The following is a 16,146-nucleotide window of genomic DNA, read 5'->3' as shown; positions in this document are numbered from 1 at the left end:
TTGGTTACTTCTTTTAGTAACTATTGATAGACAACCCTGGCGAATCAGCGTCTCATTTCCCCTCGGACACTTCTGTTGTGCGCGGAGATAACGATCTCATTGGCGTGTGAAAACGAACGACCTCGGACTCTCCCGTTGTGCGCGGAGATAACGATCCCATTTGGGCGGGAAAACGAACGACCGCGGAGAATCCCGTTGTCCTCGGAGATATAATGGCGAGTTTCCGCAAATCTCAGGAATTACAAAGTATAAATTACGAATTGCTACATTTATCCGAGAAAGAGACCACAAGATCATTGGTTGCTAAGCTGGTCAACGTCGTTACACTTAGAAAGGTCATTCGGGATCCAAAGTTCTTTCACCAATCCACTGTAATTTCTTCGATGCAGCGAGTTTTGAATTCTTGGTGACTCCCCTGTACCAGGATTAGCGAGATAGATTCTGGCCTAAAGACACGAAGGTCGAAGAAAAGCTGTGGGGAACACAGCCGGACCTTCGGGCGACAAGCCGCTTCATCTCCGCCACAGGACTGATGTTATAGTTTTACTTAGGCAGGTTGAACGCTGAAGAAGAAGAAGAAGAATTCTTGGTGACGAACTGGCCGAGTCGTTACGAATTAGTCTACATTGTCGCAGCGTCCGTTTTTCAATAAGACCGGAACTGGAGGAAAGCATTAACTTCTAATACATAACACCGGATATCCATGGATATCTGATAACACCAGATACAGTTGACTGCAAAATGGAACGCGAGTTCCCTTGTTATTAAAAGCTCGTAATTTGTAATTCATATTCGTGAGATTTGCGGAAACTCGGTAATGTGACGACGCGTTGCAAAACACTAAAGAACAGCAGTCTTTCTGTAAAGATGAAAAACGAAGTATTGTCACTTGAAACTCATCGTGACGACTCGTGCATGTTTTTTCTGTTCCGCATTTTTTTCTGATTAACTGTCGTGAATTGTCAGATCTATACCAGAGTTAGTGTCGCTTCATGAGAATGAGTTCATCGTCGGTCTCCCTAGACCAAAGTTCAGAACCTGTATATAATCAGAGTATCGCTTTCACTTTGCCTGCTTAGTCACCATTGTATAATATACATATATACATATATAATATACTTGGATTCTTTCTCATAACTGATCTTAACCGTAATATTATTACGGTTAAGATCAGTTATGAGAAAGAATCCAAGTCGTCGACTTCTTTACGTTATCCTGCATCCTATAAGATTCTTACAACTCCCTGGTCGAGAAGAACCTGGACATCCAGCCGAGACAACCCGCAAATAATCACATTAACCGTCAAGCCTAACAACCATTGTTTTTCACAGTATTACTCCAACGTCGTAAGCATGAGATTGTTATCAATGTCAATATGCATTGTCCGAGCGAAGTCATGATCGACCTAATATCGAGTTAGTGGAACTCAATGAAGATAACAGCACCAGGCCTATATTATATTGTTGGATATTGGTATACTTGCCTCATTCACGTTGAGTAATCGGGCCACAGGGGTCCGCAGACGATGGACTTCAACATGGGAACAATCCTTACCCTGATATTGCTCATTCTAGGGAGTAGCGCATGTGTAGCCGATGAAGCTTATCCAGTAGGCGACGTTGGCAATTGCTTCCCTGGCAAGGACATCAAGCGGTTTGAGGTACTACCCGGGGGAGGCTGGGACAATCTCCGAAACATCCCTGGCGGACGGGTTGCAAGTTTCAATTACAGCCTCTGTCGGCTTACGGAGGACAAGGTCTACATTATCCCTGATAACACGTACGTTAGTCCCGTCAAGCAGAGCAGAATGGACTCGTTTGCAGAGATCATCAAGCATTGGAGTGACTATAAGAGTACCACAGCCACGTCCGTGAATGTAGGTGCCTCGTTCTCTGGTTTTGGAGTCAGTGTTAGCGGTTCCTTCTCGTACGAACACCAACAGGTAAAGGATCAGCAGGTCAAGGATAGCTCGTCCACCGTCCGAGTCACCTTGAAGCAGCACCTTTACACCATGGCCCTCCAACCAGGCTTTCAACTCCATCCACACTTCAAAGCTCGACTTCTTGATGTAGCTCGTCACATTGAAGGCAACAACACCCGAATGGCTGATTATGAACTGGACCTGCTCGTCCGTGATTACGGCACCCACGTCATCACCTCTGTCGATGCCGGGGCGAGCTTATCACAGCTTCAACAAATTCGCTCTAAGTATCTTCAAGATCACGAGAAACAAGGAACATCAGTGGAGGTAAAAGTATCGGCTAGTGCTCAATTTTTTGTCTCGGTTGGCTTTCATAGTGATGTTAAGCATTCATCTAGTAACGAACAGACAAAAGGATATTCAGACAGTCTGACACATTCCGAAATCAAGACTTTTGGTGGCCCACCCTTCAGAAGTAACTTCTCGTTGAACGACTGGGAGAGGGGGGTGCCTAACGCGCTGGTGGCAATCGACAGAACTGGGCTCCCATTAAACTTCGTTATCAATAAGAACAACATGCACGAACTCAATGAAGTTACTCTCTACAGACTTACCTACGATCTTGAGAGGGCTATCGGACGCTACTTCAAATTCAACACGGTTCTCGGATGTACCGATCACAACTCGCCAGCAGGCTTTGACTTTCAGGCAAATGTGGATGACGGTTCTTGTAACAAGAAAATCGGAAGGTATGTTTTCGGGGGCGTCTTCCAGGAGATTAGCACTGATTCAATTCATGAACAGATATTACATGAAAACACTGATCGCTTAAAAGAACTCGTCCAACGCCACCCGATCACTGGTAAGTTCTCTTGTCCGGAAGGGTTCAAGACAGCACTCTTGAAAAAGGGAACCTTGTATTCCTCGCGTAGATACTGTGATTGCGTTGATGGACACGCGCCTTGCACCTGTCGTTACATTGTTCTTGCTACCTACACGTCGTACTGGTGCTATAGGTTTGAGGACAGTTCAACATCGACGAAAGTGTCCGGACTTCGTTACGGTGGTATCTACACGTCGACCGTGAGCAATCCCGTGACTGAGACCCATGGTTGCCCGGGCGGATTCTACCCACTTCATATCGGACTGGATATCAAGGTGTGCGTCGGTGATCCCCTCACTAAGGCGTCCGAGATGTCGCATCCATGTTTTCGTTTTTGGTTCTTCAGTTGTACCGAAAGAGTCACGCTTGTGAATCCAATATTTGACTACTCGCAGCCCTTCGCTGGTTTCTTGAGCTGTCAAGCCGGGAATCCATTGCTGTTCGGGGTAAGTGTCTTAAGCTTGCAGCACACTGGACGCCAACTCCGGCGGCAAGGCGCGTTTTTTGCCGCAAGAGTCCTGAACGCCTGAAAAATCCGTAGTGTGCTACGGACGGCGTCAGGCAAACGCCACTTGCCGCCACTTGCCGCCAGATATCTAGCATGTTTGATTTTTGACGCCTGTAGCGGCGTCTGAACGCCAGTGAACGCAAGAAGAATCCAGGTGTGCTACGGATCGCCGCCAGAGTTGGCGTCAACCAGCGTCAACGGCAAGGCTTTGGCCAATCAGCTTGCGTCTTGACGTCACATGATATCAAAATGGCAGCCCCCACGATTCTTGGAAGTGGCGGAAAAGACGCTACTGGACGCCAATTCTGAGTAGGTGTGCTATGAGCGCGATCCACTGCCGCCAACTCTGGCGTCGAGCGGCGTTCAGTCGCGTTCAGTCTGACGCGCCTTGCCGCCGAAGTTGGCGTCCAGTGTGCTGCAAGCTTAAGTGTCGTTTTAACATCAGGGATATGTATGTACAGTATCCCCACGTCGAAGTAAAGCCAGCATCTTACAACGTCTTGTAAAAGATGGAACGATTGTATTTAAACTTTTGGTCGGGGGGGGGGGGGAAGGGGGGCAAAGTCTCTCGCGGATCGAGGAGGGTGTAGAAACAAATTGTTGTCCCTAATCTGCTTGGGAGACGTCTGGTCCTGGATTGTACCTGTACATGTTTATGCGAAGCTAGTAAGTTCTTATCAAGAATTTCACAAGAATTTTCGCAGAAATTTTCGAGCACGGTATACCCGATTAATTGGAAGATGAAAAGCGATCCACTTAATTAGTTACACGGTGGCAGTTTACGGACGGTGCTGCCGATTTTGAATCAATTACCCAGACTGCAGAGACTCATGCAGGCCATCCAGCTTGCCGAGCGAGTCCGTCCTGGAAAAAGATGTTATTTGATTAAGTTGGGAAAAACTCTGTGGTTGCAACGAAACATTGTTGTGTTAACTTCATACTGGTAATAAGATTCTTCAAGCATGATTTGCATCACACAGAGGAAACTGCACAGCCCGTTTGTCCGATAATGGATAGGAAACGAATTCGAAAATACGCATGGATTGATTTTGTACTTGCACCACCGAGTAACCCGCTGGTTAAATTCTCTCGAAATTTAGTGCATATGATGTCGTGTTGTCCATGAAATACATGCATACCAGATGGACCTAGTTTATTTCGGTATATTTACCACTGATCGAGCGCACAGGTAACTCTAAAAAACATTCACTATGCTGAAAAACCTCTGCGAGGGTGCTCTGCGTTGGCCAAAAAATCTTCAGAGAGTTTACAAAAGCTCAAAAACTTTTATTGCTAAGATTACTAAAGTTACTATGCTCGCTAAACCATACTTGAAACGGTACACTAGTTTGGGTGTTCTATACAATTGGTTTGATAACTATATGAACTATATACACCAAGTCACATTTACATTTTTCAAACTGAGATAACTAAAATTTGTCGTTCACTTTCATTCCAAAAGTATGGTGTACTTTGTTGTCACTGCAATTCGTCTCAGTCCACATTTTACAAAATTATGGCTTATTCTTATTTAAGGAGCGGAACGCCAATGGTAATGCAGGTTCTGTCGAGTCCTTTTTTGAACACCAGCCTCCCTCGACCTGGCCCAATCGCTGTCCCCTCGGATACAGTCAGCATCTCGTCGCCATCGAAGACGACTGCGAGATCAGTGTCTGCACCCGTTCCATGGGGAGGCAGGCCCTGAAGATCAAAAGACCGCCATTCCAACGACCCCCGCAGCTTCTGCCGATGACGACGCTTCAACCCGCTGCCTTGGCATGGAAGAGTCTCACCAAAACAGGCCAACAGTGGACTAACATAGGAGCAAGCCTCATTCCGGAGTCGGAGATGAAACCAATGGAATCCTCTATAACTGCGGGCGCCAGTACAGGTCTGCAAAGCGGTCAAATTGCTGGGATTTCAATTGGTGTCACTTTGCTGGTTGCTACTGTGATTTTGTTGATAGTCATTGGCTTAAAGCGGCGAGAATGGCTTGGTTATTCTACAATACCAGCAAGCAGCAGCAGGATAGACAACGATGGGATTCACGATACAATAATGGACCATATACCATATCACGTCCATGGGGGCGCGCGTGAACAACCTGTTTAAGGGCCATACTCTAAACCTAAAAACTTTCACGCCTATTTTCTAAACATTTCAAAAATCATCACGATATCATTGGAAATCAACATTTCTTCCGGTGTTTCTAACGAAAAAATGTCTGTGTCGTTATTTTCGCGAATCGATATCATTAAATAGAGGTGTGTCCTGATTAGAGAAGTCGAATTGAATGGAAACTACCACTTTGGACCAAAACTAGTGTTCTTATTTAGGGGTTGTCCTTAGTAGAGAGGTGCCCACTAAGGGAGGTTCCACTGTACCTGCTATAATCTATTCTTGCTTCTAGCTGTACACCAGCTATTATCTATACTTGCTAATTACGGATAGACTGTTTTTCAGCATTCACGACAGTATGAATTAAATAAGAGCATACGAACTTTGAAGAAGTTAGTGAGATTTTTTGCTTCCCATTTATTGTCTTTTATTCTCCGCGTGACAGGAACAGTAATTCAATGAGTGACTTGGTCAGCGTGGAAAAACCGCGCGGCTCCCTGCGAGATCTCCTGATATTTCGGCGGTTGATCGCTAGAACGGTCAAATGCTACATCCAACTGTGCGTCAGGAATTGGCAGAGGCACACTTAGCCTTGTGACGAAGCAGTGACTAAGTGACAAAGACCCGGAAAATGTACGCATTGAACATCACGATACTTCAATTGAACAACATAGCGAATACCAAGTATAACATAAATGTGTTATAGCGGATATACACCAATGACAACATGAGCTCGAAAAGAAGGGATGAAGTTGTGAAGAAATTTGTTTGAGTCGTACAGTAGCGTTTTTGTCTTCCTAAGAATCACGATTTAACATTATAGTCATTCAACCTCTCCCACTCCTATTATGATCAGTTTCGTAATGCCAATGATCAGTCTGGCAAGAATGAGTCAGAGCCCGATCAAGGCGGCGCCCTAAGATTCGACGGTGCACGTCTCAACCCGTCATGATAATCATGAAGCTTGGTCTAGCTGTGCCGAATATAAATAGGTTTTGCTCCTTCCCAAAATTTTCACGATAGTATTTTGCATTCATAAAGAATGTGTGATATCTCGCTCAATCTTACCGATGTTCAAATCATTGGTTTAACACGGCAATAGGCGGCGCTGATTTTCGCTTGGGGAACGTATACATGTACGTAATGACCTCAAAACCCAGACTAGATTGATGACACGTCTCTGGTGGCGCTACACAGCGCGGAGGACGGTCTCGATCAAGGGCCGCCCCCGGAGATGACGACCAAACGTCTATTCTCTGTCAAGAAACGCAAATGTGGCGGGTCTGTCCGGAATGAACACCATTTTGTACTCCTGTGACAATACCTCCTTTGAGTTCCATCGAATTTTGAAGTTTTGAATCAGTTTTGTAATGATGATGTACATATCTTGTTCCGCAAAGCGACGACCTGTAAAGATAATAATAGTTAAATTGAAATTCATGCGTATAAAATGGCTTATTACAAACCGAAATCGCGTGATGAGTAATCAGTATTTTCTGCCACAAGATTTTCTACCAATCACCATTTTCGATGCTGGCGTGAACTTCTCCATTCAATGGCAGTGGGGCTGAAGTCAATACAAAGGCTACATGCAACTGTATGCCTACAGGTTGCCACTTCTTTCACTCTGCATTCTACCGCGAGGCGGCATGGCATCCTGTTGTCCGAGCTGGTGCACGGTGTTGGGTATGACTCAGTGGGGTTATTGCCCATTGACTGACCCACACTCGCGGGGATTTCCAATGTTTTGTCAATCAACGTGTTCAACTTTTTGTAATGATACTACTAGGCCTAATGCCAAATAATATGCGAGCAAATCATAACAGATGACTCGGACACTTGATTAAGATAGTAACTTCCCGGCAAATATGTCAGCAGAAAAAAAATCGGAGAGAAGGCAAATGGCTTGTGACAGTTTACCATGAATGAAAGAAAATCCTGCATCGAAGTGGAAATGAAAATAAGAATAGCTCCCTACTATGTATAGCCTCGGTCTAATGAAAGTTTGACTTTTCAGGTTCCATATTTGCAATACATTCTATGGCGGATGGTACTCGAACCGATTGCAATTTAGGCCAAGACTGAATAGAACGCGTAAAAATGATTGGTCTCCGATAGGATCACCAGTTCATAGTTAACGTTATTGTGTAATAATTGTCTCCAAATGAAGCTGCACACATTAATTAGCCGAAGATTAAGAAGCAGTTAGGATGCAATAACGAGGTATGAAGGGGATAGCGGCATTGCCTTTACCTGGACACATGCGAGTCCCATACCCAAACGGTGTGAGTAGATAGGGGTGGATGTTATGGGCTGATTCGCCTCGCAACCATCTCTCCGGCAGGTAGTCTTCAGGATCATCGAAATATTCGCTCGATCGCAGGAGAGCAAAGTTGTTCATTTCAAGATTTGTCTGAAAGGAACACGACCATGTTTTGTGAACAAATGTTACCTGTATCACTAGGAGGAAATGATATCGCACATAATTAAATACTGGACATAAGTGAGTGTGCATAATTAATTCGGTTTTGCGTATCACTTTATTCCGGGATAACCGAACGCCGTCATTCTGGTATCTTCATGCATGCGCCTGCAGTCCACGAATCGTGGAGTGGCGCAGTCTAAAAATGGCTACCTGCGTTAGCAGTCACGTAATGTACAGACGCATTAAGTGACTGCACAAAAGTCACTACTACATATACAAACTAACCTATCACCATCTATTACGGGATTTTGTAACCGATTTATCACCAAATGATCAGAGTGAAAATGTTACCCCTTTAGGTATGGTATATCCACCAATCATAGTGTCTTTCATGACCACTCTTTTAACATCAGGTCCCGTCGGGAAAAACCTGGAAGAGAAGCCATGTTATAAAATGTATGCATTTAAGAAATTATCTATATTTAATGATTGATTTCACTCAAATTCCTGAGATCACTACATCGATTCACAAAAATAAAAATGGAGTAAGTTTGTCTTTTTTCGCAAATATTCACAATCTCAAAAGTGACAGTTTGGCACTTTACGGTCGAATTACACACTCAAAATTGATCCGTAAAAAACACATAATCTGGTAGTTCCTTTTGCACCGACTGCGAAAGTACCAATTCTCTAACTAAATCAACTAATGCCACTGTTATAGTGAAATAGCAACTATACTAGAGTAAAAAATTACTACCAAAGTGTTATTTTTACTAATCAATTTTAAGTGTGTTCGCCACTGAGAAATACTATGTGTGGTCAAATATTTCATTGTTAACCATCACCTGAATGCTTCTTTGACACAAGCCTTGAGATACGGCATCCTGTTGATCCGCTCAGATGTGAGTGGCTCCCCTTTTGGGGCCTCCCTGCAAACCTCTTCATACAGCTTCTCCTGTTTTGCCGGGTTCGTCGCCAAGCAGTAAAGCTGCCCCACTGTAGCTGGAGAGGTCTGAAAAATATGAACATGTTTACTTATATTCCCTTTGTCAACCGCAAGCTTCTTCTTTTTCCTCGCGTTCACCTCATGCAGTCAATCCTGTTCGTCGGGTGTACTCAGTCGTCTTCCGCAATTCCACCCAGTCACCATACAGTTGATCCTGCATGTTGGCACCATTTGGCCAGATTTCTTTTCAGTGTTGAGATGCGTAATGCCGTGGTTAGAGGCCATTTTTCCATGGCCCAGCATTTCTGTCTTATGCAAATTTTGGTGTTATATTAGAGTTTTCCTTCTCCTAGACTTGTTGCCGACCAGTGCTAAAGATGGGTTGGTTCAATACCTGGCACTGGCACGCGGGCACTGGCAAAAATGCAAATACAGTGTTTCAGGGACTTAAATAAATGTTTCGAAAGTAAGTCTGATGGACAGCATTGAGTTGAATCAAGTCAAAGTTTTAAAATCAAAACATAATACATGATACAGCCTCACCACAGCCAGTGGGCTGCAGCCTACACCTAATGCTGGTGTTCTAGTCTGCTGCACTAAGTTATATTCTATTATGTCAATTACATTGCCCACATATAGGATACAGTATGCAGTAAGTAGGTCAAGGCATAGGCCAAGCTACAAGCCTACAACAGTCTGAATTCATATAAATTTCAGAGAACTCCAGACCATTTTGGGATGCATCCTTAGGCCAGTGCCAGTAGTGACAGTGCCAATGCCAGGTATTGAACCAAGCCGCTAAAGAGGCCAGTCCCCCCTGGTACAGGTGGCACTAGCTGGTTACAGGTTTCCAGTGGCAAGTAGTCCAACCTGTGGGCAACCTTCAGTCAGTCTGGTATCACCTGCCCTGCCCTGACCTGGGCCTGATCTAAACAAATGCACCAGTTCAGAGGCTACTAGCAAGAACTATAACCTGCAGGCACCACCTAGGTAGTCCAGCCTGACCTGACCCCGCAAGCTATTACCCAGTTATCTTAACCAAAAATCCGACACGACTTTTTACCTGGATTTTCAATATGGGTACGTACCGTAATAAGCCCGTCCCCGATTAAGGAGAGAGCTATGATAACGGCGTCCTTGTACTCCAAGTCTTTCCTCGACAACAGATACGTCATAAAGCCATACTGGCCATCCTTTAATTCACCCTTTTTCATCAAATCCTGTATCTTCGTCGTGGTGGCATCGACTAGCTCCTTTGCTTTACTGAAATAACCCAACAACAATTTCAATGTAGACACAAGTAATTGACCAATAATCAGCTTCAAGGTAGCACAGAAAGGACGTTTTGAACTCAGTGTGCGGTTTCACCTGGCTCATTATTATAGCCTCGATCCGCTACGCTTGGGACGAAGTATTTGTCTAGGTTACACCAACCAAAATGCTTGTACTTTCTGACCAGAATTGTTTTTCATGAAGTGTGAATTTTGGATTTATAAAAGGAAAAAAAATGTTTGCATGTTCAGCCGTAAACGCTTGCTGAATTAGTTTCGGGGATCCGATTAACCTATGACCTCAAAACTGGTTCGCGGGTAAAAACCGGTAGAACGTGAAATTATGATGGTCATGCATGCCAGAATTGTATAACTCGTATCCCCGCAAGCATTCTCGGGTGCATCCTCTTTGCGCATTACCGGAACGAGAATTATTTATTACTGAGCCACTGAAGGACAGACTGATTACAAGCCTCTGATGATGCATCACTGAGCACCATTAGTTTGAAAACGGGACGTATTAACCCTTTACTCCTGGATTACCTTTTTAATTAATCGGCCTGTAGATGCTGAAAACACACACTAAGAAAGCTGAACATTTTGTTCTTAAATAACACAAAAGTTGCAAAAAGTAATATTTACCCGTGAAAGGAGTCTTGTTTGTCGATTAAGTCCCGCCACGCCGGAGTACTAAAGTACTTGTAAATGGGCAGTGAGAAATACAATTTGGTAGAAAGATCCAAGCTAGCGGCATTGATATCAATTGTTTTCTGGAGCTCAGAGCCTGGCTGACATTCCAGTGCACCAAGTCTTTTTTCAAAGCATGTCATTGATGAAGCTGAAACAGTCAAGTAAACGAAATTCAAATGATTTCATATCAAACAAGGAAAACACAATTTTTAAAGAACTTGGTGGCTGCACCTACAGAGAGACAGGTATTTTATCAAGACGTGCCATAGGTGAGCGGACAGAAAAATACAAGTCTTGTTTCAAAGCGTTGCTGAACATTAAGAAAAACACAATAGTCTCCATTAATGCAAGTATCAATTCGTTTCTTGTACCCCCCCCCCCCCCCTCCTCAAGGGTAGTTAAGCTATCACCACTAATCTTTGCCGATGCTTGAGTAGTATTTATTTTTCCTTTAGTGAAAATTTGGCGAAACTGGAAAGAATAAGGATGCTAATGTGTCTATGTATTGTCGAACATACCGCCTTATCCAGTAAAATTAGTCCGGTTACTTTATATGATGGTGATAACTGATATATTGTTGATGGTGATGTCTTGACGAAAGAAAAAGTAGCATTGGTGAAAAAAGGGTGATGCTTGAGCCTTAAGATGTCGTTATGGGGTGATAAGGTGTCGTACCCTTGAGGAGGGGCGGGGGGGGGGGTACAAGACACGAATTGATACTTGCATAAAGTGAGCCGTGACTGCACCAACAGAACAAAAACAACACGATTGTCTCGTTAGGAGTTGACCATAGGCATCACCATTTTGGGTAGAATTTGAAATCCTAAAGCAATTAGAGCTCCTATAAAATGAAGTGAATGCCTATTCAAAACATGAGAGGCCGAACTCTGGAAAACAAAGAACAGACTCCCGATCCCACCCTATAAATTGGCATTCACTCCGTGTTAAAAGAGTTATAATAGTGTACGGAATCCCAAATTGGTGGTACCTATGGTCAACCCTTAAAGCGGGTCGTGGCTGATCCTACAGAAAAAAGGGAAGGCTAGTTCCAAAGCTTAACAAGACTAACCCAAAGCTAATATCAAGGAATTAATCTCGTAAAATGGGTGAATATAGTGTACTGCAAGGAGCCAGGCGAGCCAAGCCTACGTAGTACTGCAAGAAGGGCTTGATTCTGAATCTTACTTTCAAGTGTCCATTTCTTTGCCTCGTTTAAGAAGTTTCCAACTTCACCGTTTTTGTCTCGTATTCTTCTGATCCTCTCGAGGAAGTCAGTGGCGACTCCTTCAGCCATGTGGAAGAACTCGGTCACTTCTTTCGGCCTCATCATCAGCTGTTGAATGGCACTGCGAACTTTGTACCATTCCTCGCCATTACTATAATAAAGTACATGTATAATATAAGCCCTTCGACGACATTGATTCATTTGGGTAAATGATGGGTGATGCTTCTCGGGAAACATGGCGTGTTTAATTTTTCTTCTTCAACGTTCAACCTGCAGCCTGAAGGAAGGATGCTTTCTCCATTAAGAGCAAAGTCATACAATGGAAAAAACATTTTATGGAGCAAATGTAATACACATCGGCCTAATTTGATGGCTCTCGCAGGAACATCCCGAAAATCGCTAGAGAATTTTGATCACAAAATACGACAACATTTTAAACATGTTGTTAAGTATGTATTGTAATAAACCGATGTTTCAGTGAACTAATCCAGCATTCAAATAATTCTACTGGGAATCGTTGTGTTGGGGCTTCGGTAATTGGCTTCGGCAGTAGTGTGATGACATATTTGGTGGCGGTACTTCGACCAGCTATTTCAACATTACGAGAAGTCGGCAGCAGCTGCAGACCAAGTACTGATAATGAGAGTATTTGGATTGTTGTGATAAAAATTGACAACAATGAATTAAAATATGAGCTAAATTACCTGTTCCCCAACCCAGCGGCAAAATTTCGTTTCTTTCGGTAGATCTTCACCGGCTCGAGTAGTGGAACAATGTGGGGCGTTTTGTCCTCCGACTGGAACCAGACTCTATAGAACTCCGGGTCCAACAAATGAACAGTCGTGCGACCCATAATTTTCTGCTTGAATATTTTCCCATATTGTTTATGTCGGTCGAGGAGGGCCTTGTGGAAAGTTGTTGGCCGGTATTGTCCTGAAGAAAGACCAGTCGATAAAATCCTACACATTTTGTTTATGATTTAGTGGTCGTTTCTGTGAAAATGCCCGCCATACCATACAATACAAATAACGGCATCCGAGAAAATTGGCATTTATGGTCGAATAATACGAATGCTTACCTTGTAGTGAAGTCTCGTATCAAAATGCGAGTGCAAACAAACACTAAAATAAAACCAGCTATCGAAAAATGGATGGGGGGGGGGTAGAGCCATACCAATTTAGACAACACTTGGATGCATAATCGTTGCTATAGACTATTGGCGTCTATTTTGTTGGATGATAAGCGCTCTAGAAATAGCTGTGGCATGCACAAAACAATGCGCACTAAATCGAGTGAACCTAAAATTGTATATTTAGATGTGTTGTTACCTATTTTTTCTTTGAAGAGAAATACTTAGTATATAGCCTACCGATTCTGTAGTCCAATAATGTCCCGATAAATGGAAGTCCCTTCGGACCAGGAATTTCATCAAACCTTTTGGCACTGGAGTCCTGGGCCGAGTTAAATGTAGCTGCAGTTGTACTGCTTGAAGCTACGGGTAATTTTCCAAAGCTAGAGTTTCGAGGAAAACTTCTCCTAACTTTCAGAAGAAGGGAACCTGAGCCGCCCGCTTTTGACAACATCATGAAGGAAATTAGAAATGGATCTGTTAACTTTATGGTAACTTATCAAAGGATAAAATCACATGATGGCATAGTTCCAGCCGATTTTATAAGTTTGACCGGCTGCGTGTTGCAGCTGGCCGTCACAGCTGATTACCATACATTTACGCACCACTTCCTTCGATGACATCTGGCAATGTCCCAGTCGCATGCTAGAAAGCCTCCAGATCTTTTGCAAACATCTGTGACCCTGACCTATTATTCTGGCTGTCCCTGAAACGGCGACAACGACCCAGAATTGTCAAGAAAACGTGATCGCTGTAAACCTGTGAAAAACGATTTGATTGACTGTGAACATTTCAAATCGATACGAAGTATTTTCTTTGAGTTCAAAGTATAAAACATTCAAGACTCCATAACCCATTTAGGCCTAAGTGACAACTTTACCGGAACCGTCGAAAAAGACTTTTTGATAACCAAAAATAGTGTAATGTTAAATCCAATTGATTGGGTATTGAATTTAATTTTTCCTTCTCCTAGACTTGTTGCCGACCAGGGCTCAAGAGGGGTTGGTTCAATACGTGGTACTGGCGCGGGCACTGGCACGCTGGCACTGGCTCTAACATGTTAAAAAATGCAAATACAGTGTTTCAGGGACTTAAATAAATGTTTCGAAAGTAAGTATGATGGATAGCATGAGTTGAATCAAGTCAAAGTTTTAAAATCAAAACATAATACATAATACAGCCTCACCACAGCCAGTGGGCTGCAGACTACACCTAATGCTGGTCAGTCCCAGTCTGATTGAATTTAAGTGGCTACCGGTAGGTAAAACCTACAAAGCAGTGAAAAATGCATCTTGACCACCAAGGTTTTTGCATCTTATCAATATATGCCCCGGCTATGTTTAGAGGGACTGTAGACCATGAGGTTCACGATGTGGAAAATGTGTCATTTAAACAAACGTCTATAGATTATGAATTATTCTATGAACATGATTTGTAGAAATGAGTCGTTTGAATTAACTGTGTAGTCCTAAAATACTTTGTGAACACCACTCGGTGATTCAACAGTTGCATAATAAACACTCTAGATGAGGAACAGCAATTATTTGAATAGTTTTATCCGTGCAAGACTGTCACTCAAACCTCAGCCTGTGAGACAGAATGGCCCTATTCTACTTGATTGAGGAGGATTTTTAAGGTGGAACGGCAACCTATGCGAATCGAGAGAGTCTTCCTGGATCGAATTCATCCACTTGAATCGTTCAACGACATAGGGTTGATCAAAGAACACGGTTCGATATCCCGGACCATAAACAAAGCAACACAAATCGTGGCATAATGTCACATGTTAGCGTTTCGGGGATTTTCGAATAAAAATAGTTACAAGTTAAAAGTGAACTCGATGTAAGCCCAGCCTGCACATGATTTTTTAATTGTTTTAAATTATTTTTAATTATTTCCTGTCTGCTTTATTTCGCACTTCGTGGTTGAGTGCCCTTTTGGACATCCCAATCGCGAGTGGGACACATGACTCAGGTTTCCGGTTGTACTTGTGAGAGGATGTCACCAGAATATGTACTTTTGTATGAATTACCACTTCATATTATACATATGCTTTGTTTGGTGGAGATGATTCACAGTAGCAGTGAACTTCTTCAATCTGACTCTCGTGGCCTGGTAATAGGGTAATCGGAAAAGCTGGACTGCTGGATTCATTGGATTCATTGATCACCACCGCCAGGATTGGAGATCGTTCGGAAAATGGGATTTGATATTTCTAAAGAATACAATGTATGCCTCTCTGTATCGATAACGTATGCGCAGCTACTGCATGTTGCACTGTAGTGTAGCCTACCAGTAGGCCTACCGTGGATGTTGCAATACTCAGCCTCATGCTGTCAGTATAAAAATTGTGTAATTGAATGCCCCCAATCAAGCACATAATCACTCACACATTGACTAAGGAAGTTCTTCAGCTAGAATACAAACCTTCTGTCAGCTTTAGTCTGGTTACTCTAAGGTATTTCATGTAGAACCGCCGGTAATAACCCGGTGATTTCTCATGTGAAGACTCTAAGACTGAGGAATCCATGTTGGCAGTGCCAGTGTCTGCACTTGAAGCATATTGTGGGAAACGTTAGGAATTTGGGGATTGGACAATTGGATGGTGATCCAAGAGTCACAATCCAGCAAATCTAGCAGTCCAGTGATCCAGCTTTTTTGAATACCCCTGGTAATAGGCCATGTCGAAGCAAGGAAATTAATATATGGAGTGTACCAGAAAAGCCATTAGTATTTATAGCAAATAAATCTACAAATGTACGGTTTGCACAGTGACCCATAACGGCATAATGAGTCGTATGATGACCTGAAAATGGAAATAATGTATTAATTGATCTCTCCACTCATAATAAACTAAAAATACCATAAAGTGATGGTGCCATGTCAAAGTCAGGCCGCACAAACTGGTAGGTGGCTAGTCAGTTTAAAGTCCACCGTGATCACCAAGTCCAAATATGGCAAAATTGACAGAATGAGTAACGTGTGTTTGCCATCCGATGGTTATGCCTATCAAGTGAACCTTAGTCTGAA

At 43.1% G+C, this 16,146-nt stretch overlaps 2 protein-coding genes across 2 annotated transcripts; one reads left to right on the top strand and one right to left on the bottom strand.

Annotated features, from left to right (window-relative positions):
* Positions 1-1,478: 1,478 nt before the first annotated feature.
* Positions 1,479-5,822, top strand: LOC135494963 (macrophage-expressed gene 1 protein-like). Its single transcript, XM_064783331.1, has 2 exons — positions 1,479-3,250; positions 4,849-5,822. Exons 1-2 carry the CDS (start codon positions 1,526-1,528, stop codon positions 5,422-5,424), a joined length of 2,301 nt encoding a protein of 766 aa, XP_064639401.1. The 5' UTR covers positions 1,479-1,525; the 3' UTR covers positions 5,425-5,822.
* A 342-nt stretch (positions 5,823-6,164) lies between these two features.
* On the bottom strand, positions 6,165-13,570 carry LOC135494373 (probable cytochrome P450 CYP44). Its single transcript, XM_064782293.1, has 9 exons — positions 13,357-13,570; positions 12,692-12,920; positions 11,948-12,138; positions 10,715-10,910; positions 9,890-10,064; positions 8,701-8,867; positions 8,207-8,285; positions 7,684-7,843; positions 6,165-6,837 (listed from the first exon to the last, which is right to left on the bottom strand). Exons 1-9 carry the CDS (start codon positions 13,568-13,570, stop codon positions 6,680-6,682), a joined length of 1,569 nt encoding a protein of 522 aa, XP_064638363.1. The 3' UTR covers positions 6,165-6,679.
* Between the last annotated feature and the right edge of the window lie 2,576 nt (positions 13,571-16,146).

The sequence above is a fragment of the Lineus longissimus genome, chromosome 10, assembly GCF_910592395.1.
Source record: "Lineus longissimus chromosome 10, tnLinLong1.2, whole genome shotgun sequence".
Taxonomy (NCBI): Eukaryota; Metazoa; Nemertea; class Pilidiophora; order Heteronemertea; family Lineidae; genus Lineus; species Lineus longissimus.
This window is presented reverse-complemented; position numbering and strand designations above follow the sequence as displayed.

What these genes read in the sequence shown, in the direction of transcription:
- LOC135494963 (XM_064783331.1), top strand. Translation starts at nt 1,526, where the DNA reads ATGGACTTCAACATGGGAACAATCCTTACCCTGATATTGCTCATTCTA. An exon ending in GGAATCCATTGCTGTTCGGG is followed by an intron (nt 3,251 to 4,848) that starts GTAAGTGTCTTA and finishes TTCTTATTTAAG; the next exon opens with GAGCGGAACGCCAATGGTAA.
- LOC135494373 (XM_064782293.1), bottom strand. Translation starts at nt 13,570, where the DNA reads ATGTTGTCAAAAGCGGGCGGCTCAGGTTCCCTTCTTCTGAAAGTTAGG. An exon ending in GCCGCTGGGTTGGGGAACAG is followed by an intron (nt 12,139 to 12,691) that starts GTAATTTAGCTC and finishes ACTTTATTATAG; the next exon opens with TAATGGCGAGGAATGGTACA. An exon ending in TGGGACTCGCATGTGTCCAG is followed by an intron (nt 6,838 to 7,683) that starts GTAAAGGCAATG and finishes TTATCTTTACAG; the next exon opens with GTCGTCGCTTTGCGGAACAA.